This window comes from Trachinotus anak, unplaced genomic scaffold (genome assembly GCF_046630095.1).
Source record: "Trachinotus anak isolate AG129_WGS33_773 ecotype Australia unplaced genomic scaffold, CSIRO_AGI_Tana_v1 ptg000007l, whole genome shotgun sequence".
Lineage (NCBI taxonomy): Eukaryota > Metazoa > Chordata > Actinopteri > Carangiformes > Carangidae > Trachinotus > Trachinotus anak.
Genome location: NW_027273858.1, coordinates 11,261,358 through 11,275,547, shown reverse-complemented (window position 1 = coordinate 11,275,547; position 14,190 = coordinate 11,261,358). Strand labels below are relative to the sequence as shown.

At 42.9% G+C, this 14,190-nt stretch overlaps 1 protein-coding gene across 6 annotated transcripts in view; it reads left to right on the top strand.

Moving 5' to 3' along the window:
- The window catches only part of zmiz1a (zinc finger, MIZ-type containing 1a), a 97,389-nt gene that overhangs the window by 73,820 nt on the left and 9,379 nt on the right, over nucleotides 1-14,190 (top strand). For 3 of the 6 annotated variants that reach the window (XM_071480475.1, XM_071480473.1, XM_071480472.1), the window contains 2 exons: nucleotides 6,917-6,952; nucleotides 13,081-13,216. In XM_071480475.1, the coding sequence (XP_071336576.1) occupies nucleotides 6,917-6,952; nucleotides 13,081-13,216 (172 nt within the window). Of the gene's footprint in view, nucleotides 1-2,838; nucleotides 2,997-3,057; nucleotides 3,574-6,916; nucleotides 6,953-13,080; nucleotides 13,217-14,190 lie in introns of those variants that run through there. The other 3 variants (XM_071480477.1, XM_071480476.1, XM_071480474.1) reach the window with 3 other exon arrangements.

The following is a 14,190-nucleotide window of genomic DNA, read 5'->3' as shown; positions in this document are numbered from 1 at the left end:
CTCCTGATGTAAAAGTATAAACTGCTGCCCTGTGAGAGTTGTCGACTGAAGTGGAGAGATTTTCAGCAACAGCAGGCTGCTGCTGATGAGCTGTCTGGAGATTGTGACCCTGCAGTGAGGCCTGGGGGATTAGTGTGTTGCTCTAATCTGGAATCAGCCAGTGAAGAGACTTATCTGCTGTTAGGCGAACTAGCATTAGCACTGTTAACGCTCAGAGCCAGCTAGGATACACAGCTTTAATGCTGTTAGCATACTAACATCGTTACATTTAGCTTACTCTCAAAAAAGGGTGTCCTCATGTTTTTTCGATTTTTGTGTGGCCACGCTCATCCCCCTTCATTTTCAAATGTCGTGTTTTAAAATCCATTGTCCATTTGTAAATCTTCTTAGAGGTTATGTTTTCCTCCTAATAATCTGTAGTCTGGTACAAGCAGACTTCCAGCTGGGAGGTTCATTAGATAATAGGTGTGCTGCTGCCCTACAAACACACACAGCCCTCATAGACTCCGAGCTGTTTGGCTACTGTGAAGTTCAGCAGACAACAAATCAGATTAGCCACATAATCTGCCAAAGGTTTTAGTGTTTCCTTCCTCAGTGAATCTGCCACCAAGTTCATAACAGTTTCTTCTCTCTATTTATGAAGCATAAGCTCCAATAATAAACCTGCAAAATTATCATTATGACCACTTTGTCACTTCTTCTACTATATCATGTCAGAACTGTAGTGTCACATTGTTTTGAATGTGTCTTGCGTTTTCAACATGAGGTGATGTGCTCTGCATTAGAGGTAATGCTCCCTGGAATGAGCGCTATGTTTCTAGAAACTCATGCTTAAGTCAGACACAGGTTGGTACTTGTTCCTCTGTCTTGCTCAGAGAAATAATAATTCAGCCATTTAAAGTGGCATCATATGTTTATAGTTATTGTTGTGGTTTTAAAAAAAAAAAGCAGGTGATTTTTAAAGATCCTTTTTATCTTCACAAGCGATGATCATGTTTGATGTTTTTCATGTGTGTATTTCCCCTTTCCAGCTGATTGGGAAAATATGATTAACAGAGCTGAGCTTTGTTCTGAGATGGTTGGTAAATTCCCCCCACCCACTTTTCATCTGACATCACAAAAAAGAAACTGTCCCAGCTGAAGTGCAGAATTGTCAGCACTCAGTCAGTCAACAGAGCGTGCTCACGAGGTGATCTGGTGTTTCACATGTGAAAAAACAGCCACTCTGCTGTGTCAACAATGACAGAAAACTTCCAGGGTGTGGCTGTAGCTCACCCCATGCCCTGTGAAACACATACACATACACACACACACACACACACACACACACACACACGATCACACACAGCTCACAAAAAAATACCTCACCAACCCATAACTCCCATAATTCACCGAGCAGTGCAAATAAATGAACAACTGAAAATAAGTGCTCCCATTAGACTGTGTGTAGACTCACTGCACAGTGTGTGAGTGCCTGTACACTCTCTCTCTCTCACACACACACACACACACACACACTCTCACACACGTTCTGACATGCCTTCCACTCATCTGTCTCAGTTTACTTTCACTTGATTGATTTTCTCACCCCGACTTTCCTTCCATCTTTGAGCTGTGTGTGTGTAGAACTAGAGGAAGGTGTAGGCATCCTTTGTTACTGACCCAATCAACCTTACAGACTTTTATATTTAATTACTGCTGAGTAAGAGCAGCTCTCTGAATTATTAACAGGAAATAGGGTTTATTTTTAGAAGGCAGGCCTCTCTTCTGACACTCTCCAGTGGTTCACTTTAGATGATGAAACCCCTTTGCAACCCAAAACTACCTTCAGAAGTTTACTATCAAGTTTATAGAAATAAAGCTCGTGGGGAAATACTTATTAGGGTAGTTGCATTTAGTGCCTCTGGCTGATTGGGTCCTCTTTCACTTGCTACTTAATTGTTTTGGTTTACACAGTTGCAAGTAAATTCATTTTGGTAATGTCCCAGCTGAGCCAGCAGTGCAGTTGCACTCTGAACACAGAAGACTTTGTTCTAGTCCAAACCGGATGAGCAAATGATTTAAATCCTCCTTTTGTTCAGGGTTGACTGATCTGGCACCCACACCTCAGGACTCAACCACTATCACCCCTCTCCACCCCTCACACCCCCCCACCCTTCCCCATCAGGGGCTTTTGACACACCCTTTTCATGTTATATTTCTGCCCAACAATGCCTCCGTTGTGTGTGTGTGTGTGTGTTGCGTGGGATATTTGTGAAACTGTTGATGACTGAGTGCGTCTGTCACACAAAAGCCACACAAAAGACAACTTCCCTCTGCTGTCACAAGGCCAGTGGGCTTCCCCACCCTACCGCTGCACAGCACATCTCAACATTTAGGTAAGGGGAGAGAGAACAATGACAGTTTTCCTGTCCATTCATCCAGATTGTTGTTTTTTTTTTTTTTTTTTTTGCCATGTTGGGTTATGTTGGGAGCAGGCGAAGAGAAGATGAACTCAGATTCACCCTCAGCCTGCCTCTTCTTTGATTCAGTTGCACTCAGATGCTCATCTCTGATGTGTCTTGTTAATTAGATTTACAAAGCGGCCTCTGATGAAGACAGGGAGACATTGTCAGGTTAGATTGTCCTGCACTCAGGAATCCCCTCTCTGATAAAGCTGATATCTTACCACTTGTCAGACTTTGAATAGGGTGATCTTTACATCTTGTTCTTTCTTCTTCTCCCACTTCCTCTCTCATGCACTGGCTTCCAGCCAGCCTGCATAGCATATTAAGCTCCACCCATTTATGCAAGTTTGCAGTCTGAGCTTGCAGACTTTTTTTCTTCTTCTGTTTTTTTTTTTTTTGTCCTTCCTGACAAATGGCAGTCGCATTGCTGGATTATGCATGTGTGAATGTGTGTTTCCGTGAGCACTGTCTAACAGCTTAGAGAAACGGGGCAATGGAGCACTAGACAGACTAAGCTGAGCACATCAATAACAGCACCTCACAACTGAGGTGAGAAGCACTGGAATATCTTTCCCTCTCTATCTCTGCTCCTGTTTGTCTGCGTCGGCTCACTGTCTTTATCTCCTCTCCTCATCCTCCCTCCTCTTTGGCTGTCTCCTCTGTTCCCTCTGTCTATTTCTCTCCCTCCCTCCCCCGCGCTGTCTCGAGAGTGTGTTGGAGCCGGTAGCAGGTACAGCAGGAGCCCATTAGTGCAGAGACCTGCTCTGATTGGATAAGCCGGAGAAACCGGGAGACTGCCTCTGAATAATTGATGTGCATTGTGCAGACGCTGGACAGGGGAAAAAGACAGATCAGAGAGCAAGGGAGGGAGGAAGAGAGTGAGCAAAAGAAAAGAGAGAGAAAGACAGGAGAGCAGAGAGGAAGTAAGAAAGAAAGAGTGAGCAGAGTAAGGGATATGTGCAGAGAGTGAGAGTGATAAGGTGCAGGCAGGAGGCTTGGAAGCAGCAAAAGCTTTAAGAGTTGCCACTGGCCTCTGCGGGAACAGGAGCATTTGTGACACTTGAGTCTTTTCTCTGCGCTATGAAGGGAATGAGATGAGATGTGCAGGGACTTTGCTTGGCTCTGGGTAAGTGTCTGTCTGTGTGTGTGTGTGTGTGTGTGTGTGTGTGTGTCTGCTGTCCACGTGTGTATCTCCCAATTCTATTTGGTATGTGGTTTGAGTTGTTATGCATGCATGGGGCAAAAACAGGGGTTAACAGAGGGCAGCTGAGCAGTTTATTTAGATCAAATTTAAACAGAATTAATTTGGTTTTCTCTTGAAAATATAGACTCTTAAATAGTCTAAATTCTGAACTATGACTGTCAACCGTGTTTCGACGTTGTTGCTTCTGTAATTTAGGCCATAAATAACATGGGCTTTTGTGTTGTTTGGCGTGCTAGTGCGACTGTAGTCTAAAGCACTGGCCACTCACACAAGACAGGATCAGGACAGATCAGCTGACCACAGGTTGACCTACATGCTGTTCTGTCACAGGGTTATTCTGAGTGGCGTTTTGCCTGTGTGTAATGTGCACAAGCGTATATCGAAAGTATGGTTTTATTTTGACTTATTTACATGGGCTTTGTGGGTCAGGGTTACAGCTGAGACTGCAGTTATGTTTTGGTCTTTGTCTTGTATCAAGCTGGGACTTAAAAGAGTTAAGTTTGAGATTTAAATTTGGCTTATTTTAAGGGAATTGTAGGTCATGCTCAGGGTTTGAGAAATAAGATTTACCATAAAGTAATTATTTAGAAAGTAAGAGGATTAAAGGTGTGTGGTTTTGCTTGTTTGCGTTTAGTTTTGTTGACCTTACACACATATGCAAATGCCATATTGGCTCGCATGCTTATTTCCATTGTTGGTTATTGTATGAGGTTGTATGAGGCCTGGTTGACCTGGCAGCATCTTCGACAACTTCTTCCAATGTCCGACACCTGAAGGAGCATGTCTCCATGTTGGTGTTAAGAGTGCAAGTGTGTGTGCCTTAATGTCTCTGTGCCAGCAGAGGACAACCCACTTTTCCACTGTGGATTCCTCTTCTTAAGTTGTTGACCTGTGCTTGGAGCCAGAGCCTGTCTGCCTGTCCACTCATTAGGAGAGAAGACAGAGGGGGAGGATGGGGAGTGTAGTCATGGAAGGACAATGCAGTTAGATCCTTGCACAGAAAGGCCTCTTTTTTTGTTGTTGTTTAAATCTCTCCATGGTGGTTAAAAGTATTCAATGTACCTCTCATTGTGAAAGGTGGCTCATAAAGGGAAACAACACTTCCTCTACATTAATGAGTAAAGGGCACTCAGGCAATAAAAGCGACATCATGCTGTAGGCTATTCAATCAGTGCTTAATCCAACCTTAAAACTGACAGCTTCATTAGCAAGTGGCTCTTGCAAACCATAACAGAATCTTCCACTGACCTATGCAGAAAAGACTATGACACAATACGACTTCCATCTCGCTGTTGTGGAGCTGCAGCACTTCCTGTTAGCCCTGAGCAGGGTGTAAACCGCCCAAACCGTCTGCATCCTCAACCTCACAGCCACATGCAGCCGCTCTGCCCCTCTAGCCTTCCTCTTTTCTCTCTGGCTCCAACGCTTTCTTTGTATCACTTACTCTACACACTTTGGTGACCTCCTGTGACTGCGCTCTGGGTACTTCCCCATCGGGCCATTTAGTGACTCATTCATGACATTTGACTTTGAACTGGATGTGTTTGTTTTTGCAGTTTGTTTCTGCTTTTTCTGTGAATCATTGCCTTGCTTGTCAACCCCCCCCCCCCCCTCCCACTGAAAAGCAAGGGGCCAAGTAAAGTTGTGTTGGATTTGTTGCTTGAGTATTGAGAAAGGAATTTCTGGTAGGACAAGCTGGTGTCAAGTATTGATAGCAGTGAGGGTGGAGCTCTCAGCGCCCCAGGCTATACAGTATTCTTGCAGGATATGCTTCAGGAAATGCTTGTAAAAATTCTTGGGTCTTGTTAATAACTTCCATATCTATTCAGTGCCTCAGTCAAAGTGTTTTGACATCGTATCATTGCTGCTCCTCAAGAAATTGCTCCTTTACTAAATCACCTGTAAAAGGACCACAGCCAGAACTTCATCACTTTTTAATCACTGTCTTATATTATGAAACAGCCGCCTCAGGAAATCGCAGAATTCTTGATTGTGTTTTTCACTCTAATGGTTTCATTGAAGGAACAACAGTGTGAGATGAAAGACACATTGTGGAAGTTGAGACAAGTAGCGTGTCTGGTTATAATTAGGCATGTGATATTTACTAGTTCCCCTCCAGTGGTGTGGAGCTGCGCATGGCTGATAAGAGCCGTTCATTCACAGCTCGCCATTCCCTGACGTTCTCCCGAGCCGCGTGAAGTGCTTTACTGTATAAGCACATCTTCACAAAGACCCTGTCTGTGTTTGTTTACTTTCTAACGCAGACCTTAGTTTCCATATTTACTTTGCATTTTTAAAATGTTTTTGCACACGTGCTTGTGTCCACATAACCTGTGTGTGTTAATATATATTTCCCTGCTTACTTTTACATACCTTTGAGCGTGGCTGTGCAGATTTACTGCGCAGTACGCTGCCGCCCAGATGTGGATAATGGGTGCGTGATCATGTGTAGGCTCATCGTGAGTGTTGTGACAGTTCTCTGATGCAGACGTGGAAGGTTGTGACCCCAGGCTCAGTACTGTAAGCGGGACGTGATGACTCACAGAGCGCCTGACGCAGATACGCCGGCCACCTGAATTTCACATTCCCGCCAGGATGTAGGTCAGATCCATAGGTCAATGCCGTAACCCCTGTCATAACAAATGTACCCAAGGCAAACCTGTAGTGCTGTGTAACTGATGCGGTCTGTTATGTCACTCGATGAAGCGGCGTCACAGGATTTAAAAAAAAAAAAAAAAAATACCACATCAAGTAGAGCTGCAGCGATAAGTGAACAGAGGGAGTAAGGTGTAAAAGTGGAATTAATACATTTGGGAAAATGTTAAACACTAGTTATTCTTTTCCTAAGGGAATTTGGAAATGAACATTAAGTATTTACAAAGGAAAGAGCTTTTCGTCCAAGTCTTTGTCCTTTGTTGTCCCTGACTCCTTATATCACAGCACACAAATGGAGAGCATCTGAATAATGAGAATGACCATTTCAAGCTAATATAAATACCATGATAAGAAATGTTAATCGTTGTAATGATTCTTAATGAAGCTCAGTTTGACTAGACATGTCCCACAATACATTAAAAATGTAACAGACTGTGTTTGTTGTATTTTGTGGCCACATGCGACATGGAGATCCCACATCTCCGAACCCGAGCGCCGACATTTTTACACCTCTAGTCAGATCTAGCCGTCATACTGCTTTATGTTTGGTGTTCATGCTGATTCTTATAACTCTGCCCCGTTTAAAAATGTGCAATTTGAACCCCCACAGAAACCAGCACCTGCAGGAGATGTCAGAGTGACTCAGGTAGAGCTACCCTCCCTTCTGGGCTGCACCATCTCTTTTGGCTTGTGACCCACACTCACATCCCGGGGAGGAGGGGATCTGCCCTCTCCCTCCATCTCCACCTGTCCTCTGTCTAGCATCCCTCCATCCATCCTCTCCCCCCTCCGTCCTCATGTCTGGTGCACTGCCAGAGGATGCGGATGAAATTCTGTCAAACCAGGCAGATGAGACGACTGCATTGTTTTACCAATGCAAATGAAAAAAACAATTATAGAGAATTAAGAGCTAGTTAAATGTAAAAAAAAATAAATGACACATTTATAAGTTAGAGGCTGTTTCACATTTGGAATAACAGTTAGTTCCATTAAAGGCCTGGTTTTGGTTGAGTGTGATTTCTGACACAGAGCTGTCTCTCTGCAGGGCATGTTTGAGTTGTTCTGCCTCCAAGCTGTTGAGACTAAAGCCCATTTGATATGCTCTTCTCTTAGAAGAAGTTGGCTGAACAGAGAGGGGGCAGGATGGGGGATATCATTGACTGCTTAAATGGCTTCCATTACACTTCTGCAAAAAGCATGACTTTTTTTTTTATTTATTTTTTTTATTTCACAGGATTTTATATCCATATTCGTCTTTTGCATAATATTTTGTACCCACAGAGCATAGACCTACCTGCCAGTGTCTTAAAGACCTCTGCCTATAATATCTGTTATAAATTGCTTCTGTTTTTTATCATCCCACACATTGTCTCAGAAGGCTTCTATGTCTAGTGCTGCAGTGTTCATGCTCAGAAAGTGTAGTTTTTTTTTCTCTTTTGTCTGTGTTGTGATCAACAAAGCCCCAGTGGAGCTGCATGCACGGTACATGTCTCAATCAAAGCCTGGCGTGGACAGTGCTGGGGATCAGAATTTGGCATGGGAGCCACATATGTGGTGATTTCAGGACCAGAGGTGATGTGAGGATGTGCAGAATGAGTGCAGGGATGTGCATTGCATCTGACGGTTTATCTTATATATTTCGGCCAATCAAATCTTCCAAAATTAGCACAATGCTCTTGCAGAAAATGTCACAAACTTACACAAACCAACCTACTTAGCTTTATAACTGAACCTTCATGTTTATACTTATCACAAAAGAAGAGTAGCCAACACAGCACCATGTCAGGGTCGTGGTGAATAATGTAGTTCATGCAGCTACAGCGACAATCTTCTTTCCCCTCCTCTGTTTCACATGTACCCTCCCCTTTACAGCAGGTATCTTGGATGTAGCACCAGTTTCAAACTGCAACAAAAGAGCTAAGCCCTACAGCTGTGATGTGTTATCATATTAGTAACACATCACTGGTGCCATACCAGCATCATGATATGGTGGTGCAGAGTCACGGCTGTAATGTGTTATTATGAGGACACAGATTAACTTCTCCTGTGCTGAACTTCACTCGGGTGCAGTGTGTCAAAAAAAGAAAGAAAAAAACAAAATTAAACTGCAGTTTGTTTGTTTACTCAAAGTTCAGGGAACAGATGGCACTCCAGAGCACTCTGATGAAGGTTTTGAAAACTTGACTTATCAAAAGTTTTGTCAGTCAAATAGTTGCAACTAAAATTAACCAAAAATGATCAAGACATGAGCGGATTCTTTTTTATTTTGAGTGCTGCTCTTCTCCTGTGCTTGATTTGGGAAAACAAACACATGGCTGTAATTGATTTTGAAAGAGTTCTACAGTAGTAGTATAAAGGTTTTTGGTAACGCACTGGAACAGTTTGGTAAAGCTGGAATAGTTACTGTGGTCATGAACTCTCGGTATTCTCCTTTTGAGGAAGTTTTTTTGGGTGACATGTGAACTGGTTGACATGTTTTTTCTTAAAGTATTAAAGTAAGCTTGGTTGATCAGTGATATGTCACTCTGCTAGACGGCAGGACAACGTTGAGGTGAGGCAGGGTTACTGAGCACGACACCAGATGCCATCTAAGCGACATGAAAAGTTCAGTACTTAGTTGCTTTTTTTTGTAGTTTTCATACTAATGTAAACATAGCATATTACCACATTTATGCTTAAATACCGTATGTGCTCTGCTTGGTGAGCTCTGCTGCCCTTTTAACAAAGAGGATGTCATGAGCTAAAGGTTGCAGAGGTTGCAAAATCAGTTTTCACCCACTGAATTTGCCATTTCAGTCTGAGGAAGATAATTTTATCACTTGCACTTACTGTGCAATGCCACATAATTAGGCCAGTTTAGAGTCTTCTTCTCTACTGTATCAGCCAGTTGCTGGGTGAAAGTAAAACCGTGCCTTTCCACGTGGTCGTATAACACGTCCTGTTCCGTGATTCACACCTGGGAATTGTCCAGCAGAATGACACTCCTCTGCTGCTGGCCTCTGCAGCTCCACTGGAGTGTTAACTGCCTTGCTAAAGGGCACAGCAGTTCATGGAGAGGCGATGGTTGTCTCGGTCACCGTCCTCATCCTGACGTGCCAATGTGGCGAATCTGGGGCTTCACATTTAAAACATGTCAGGTGTTTTATCAACAGAGTGGCTGCAGCTAACTTAATTATGTCAGGAAGTAGATAGTTAGCAATCTGTCATGATTTAACTGGCAAATGATATGCTCGGTAGCAGACGGCTTTTACCACACACAGACACACACAGATGCTTGCACACACACGGCACTGTCAGAGTTCATGGCAATTAGCATTGGGGTTTCCTTGTAAAAGAGGACTTGTACACACACTCTGTCATTAGTTAATGGGCCTTGCAGCCTCTTCCCAGGGCTTACTCTCCCTCCCTTCTGCTCCCAGAGGGGGCCGAGGAGAGGTGAGAATGAGCAAGGGTTTCTGCTATCAGTCAGCCATACTGCATTAAATACAACCCGAGTGAGGAGGGCCCATATGTCTCTGGGCATTACTCAATTAAAGGCCGCTGCTTCTAAGAAATGGAGCTGTTCAAGGAGGGTTCAGGAAGTTTCTGAAATGAGCTTAAAGTGTGGTCTGCTGTCTCTGCTGGTGGAGGACAGGACAGACCTCTTGTTGGGTAGAGGACTCTGTGTCGAGCCCTATTTCAGAGAATCCAATGAAAGCACCTTATCACAACAGCTTCAGATCATAAGTTTCTATAGTCTAGAGACATTACTCACCCCGAGCAGTAACAGTGTTTTTAGCCATGTGTTTAAAGAGGTAGTTTGGTTTGGGTGGATGTTTTAATTCTTCTTCTACTTACGTCGTCATGATTGCATTTTGATGCCTCAGCTTACTGTTCAAAGTTAAGAGTGGTGAGATTAACCTACATAAAGTCAATTACTGGATTTCTACGGGATCAACGGCAGCTTCTCTCAAGAGTAGAAAGATACACCTTCAAATGTCTCCTAAGAGGGATGGCTTTGTGTGAGTAAACTCTGGTGTAATTTCCATATTTAAAAACACACAAATGTCGTTATTAACAAAGAAAAAAATACTTCAGCTATCTTGCAGCCGACTTCTTTTTACAGGCTCCTACAGGCAGAAACAGTTGTTTCAAACCATAATGTTATTGTTTGGATTTTGTATGTTGTCAGGAAAAAAAAGTCGTACTAGACTAAGTACTACAAACCCTCAGTGGTGGAGAAGTCACCCTCGGGCAACACTGCCACATACTGCAGCTACAACCTCTTTATTTTCTTAGTCATGTTCCCATGTTCATTTATCTTTTTCTAACTGTAAACTGTCACATCAACACAGTATCAGCATAGCACTGACAAGCTGCAGAGCTGCTACTTGATCCTCTAGATATCCAGTGTTTGGGCAAAGCTAGGCTAAAATCACTATTTAACCTTCGCACTGCGTGCAGAGACATAAGAAAAACATCCCAGAGTTCATCCTGCTCTGTGTGAGGAGAACAACTCGTATTATTTTCCAGAAAACTGAACCGATCTCTTTGATCTGGACTGTTCAGACTTCGCTCATGGTGAAGTAAAGTTATAATTTTATGATGTTGTAAATCAGCCTTGGAATAGAAACACACAGGATTTGGCTCATAGAGATTCAACCCAGCATCATGCATATTTTTTACACTGCATAGTTTTAATAAGCGTAATGGACCTTTTCTATGACTGTGGAAGCTGCTGGTGTAAAGACGGTGTAGAGGAAATAAGGTTTTTGACTGTGTCTCCACCAGGTAGCTGTAGAACGTGTATGATTACACAGCAAGGCTTTAGTGTGAATGACAAAGGAATAGATCGAGAGATGAAAGAGGTGAAACAATAGAGGTGTAATGAGACCGAGACTGTGCCTTTGCCGTCTTGTGTTTTTGTTTGTCCGTCCGTGAAGTTAACAAAACATTGATAATAGTTTAGACAGATGGATCAGAATAGTATTAAAGTTTTCAACAGAAAAAAATTGTCTGAGAGGAATGTGGGTGTGTGCAGTATGTGAGAAGGGTATTTACACAGACTAAAGAGAAGAAGTGCAAGGAGTATGGTAGCGTAGTTGCGGGTGTGCGATTGTGTTGGCAGGGGTGAAAACAAGGTCACGTGCACTGTAGTAGCCTTGCTAAATATGCACGATGCCCGGAGCGGAACCTTGCTCTATTATGAATGACTTCTGGCCTTGGCAGCTTTTGAAATCCATCAGCTTGTGGCCACACTGATAGGATAAGTCACCACCGCTCTCTTTTCTCCTCTGCTTCTCTATGTCTCTCTCCCTCTCAGAGCGACTCCATCCCTTGTGCGGATCTTTAGGTCTAAATAGTGGGTTGCCAGTTGGAGAGACAGTCCCTCTGTGTGGAGGTGGTGATTTAGTGGGGAGATAAGCTCTCTGTAATGGCAGGGTGGAATAATTCCTCTTTAACTAGGAGGCTTGGCTCTCTCCACCCTACAGAAGAAAATGTTACCACTCCTCTGCTTTGTTCACTCCTTTCCTTTCCTTTTTTTTTTCTTCCCCTCTCTCCTCTTCTTTTTTGCTTGCTTTGTTAATAGTCACTTCTCAGATCAGATATGGTCATTCAGAAAATATAACACATTACTAGCTCAAGCAATATGGACTTGGTATATATGATAATGTGCAGGTTACAGATGGCATGGCTGACTGTAGAGCGCCAAAAATACTTCATTTTTCTGTTTTCAACCATGTTTTTATTTTCTTTTAATTTACACGGCAATTTACAAGACAGACATGTTCTTTGTGGCCTCGTAAAGCTTCACAGTGAAATGCTAGTTTCACTGTCACCGACTGTTCAAACCTCAGACACAAGATTTCTTCAGCGCACCAACATTTTCAAACACATCTTGAAACCCCAAACCTGGTGAGAGCGCTTCCTAAGAGCTGGTGTATCTGGGTCTACAAAGCTAAAAATAGCAAAACTAAATTATTTAATTAAGTACTGAACACCATAACCTTTCTTTTTTGAATTGAAGCTTGACTAAACAACTTTGTACAATCAAGAGGCGGTGTGTTTAAATAACCCACAAAGCTCTGATTGATTCAAGAAAGACAAGTTGATTGGCACCATGGGGAAAAAAAATGAAATTGGTCCATCATTAGCACAAGAAAAAAAAAAAATATCTGAACTCTTGTCTTTATTAAGAGGATGAGAAGGCTGCACAGTGATACAGAGATATGAGGGGACAGGGAAAGTGTGGAGACGAATAAAGTGGTGGTGATGAGTGAAGGAAGTGGAGGAGAGTAACGATACGACGGCCTCTTACTTACTTCCTACATAGATCTTTATCAGTAGCACCAATCGTTACGTCTCTGTCTGTCTCTCACCCTTCATTTCAGTCTTTCCCTTTCTGCGGCAGAAAAACTGGTAGATTTCACTTTACGATTTACACCCCTCGTAGAGATGGTGTGATTGTAACTGTTGTGTTGCACACAGTCAAATAATCAATGTAGGTTTATTGAGTTGGGCTGCCCCCTGGAGGCTAAAGCAGGAACTTCAGGCAAGGGCATGAGAAGACGGTTCAGGATACTGCAGCGGTGAGACACCTGACAGGGTTCAGACAGGGTTAGAGGCTCACGTTTAAAGTGTGTTACGAGTGAAGTTCATTCACACATTGAACCATAAACATGCACAGTGCAGATCTATGCTCAGGCAGGCAAGTGTGTGTGTGTGTGTGTGTGCGCGCTGAGAAGAGACTAACGCATGTGCATATGTATATGTGTCTGTGTGTTTTCCTTGCAGCCCTGCTGTCGTCGTGGTGCGAGGAGCTGGGTCGTCTCCTCCTGCTGCGTCACCAGAAGAACAGGCAGAACGAACCGCAGGGAAAAGTCCCCATGCAGCCCAGCATGAGCAGCATGAAGCCCGGCCTCACACACAGGTCAGCGGGGAGTCTCTGAGACATCTCCTGTCACTTGAATCAAGACTGTGCTTGTCTTACAGTGAACCTATATTCTCAGTTCAGCTGAAGGTTACAGTTTTGCCATGTTGCCAATGAAATTAAGCTTTTTCCTGGAGTGAAAAAACTGTGTAAACACGTAAAAGGAGGAGTATCGGGGGCTAAAAGCTACTGCACAAAAGTGTAGCTTAAATCAGTAGATATAGATATGTGAATTTCCCCTAGAAGATGAATAAAGTCAGTCTATCTATCTATCTATCTATGAGTCACTTACATTTGAATAAATTAGGTTAATATTTTTGTTTCTACTGATTTGCCTGTAGTTATTCCCCTCATACACATCAGATACATCCCATACTTTTAATTTGAATTGCTATGCTTCACATATTTTTTTATTAGATTTTCATAATACTGCAACCTCAGAGTAGATTATCTAGTGAAGTTTTTCCTCTGGTCAAGAAACAAAGGATTTCCATGATTTGAAGAAGAGTCAGAATGACATTGAGTGGAGGTGATTTTGGGGTGGAGGGACACGCCAACAGGGAAGTGAGCTGTGAAGTAATGTTTTTGGAGAACATTGTGTGCTCATGCCTCTCTCAACGAAGAAGAAGAGGAAGAAAACCTGGAGTTAGCCAAGAGCCCCGTTCTTGGGATAATGTTGTGCCTTTATGAGGAAATATTGAGCATGTCATCCATTCCAAGAGCTAACCTCTGAACGAAAACAAGCTGCTTTCCAAGAACAGCAGTTCCTTCCCACTCTTGGCCACTTGCCTCCCCCCATGAGGATTTAGCTTGTTTATTATACGTTACAGACTCTCATATTTTTCCCTGATATTTGTTTGAAATCTGAATGCTAAACATTCCAACTGCACGCTACCTATCCACATCGAAAGATTTTTCAGCAAAGAAATAATTTAATCACATTCAGCTTATATTGGTGTGTGGATATGCAGCTC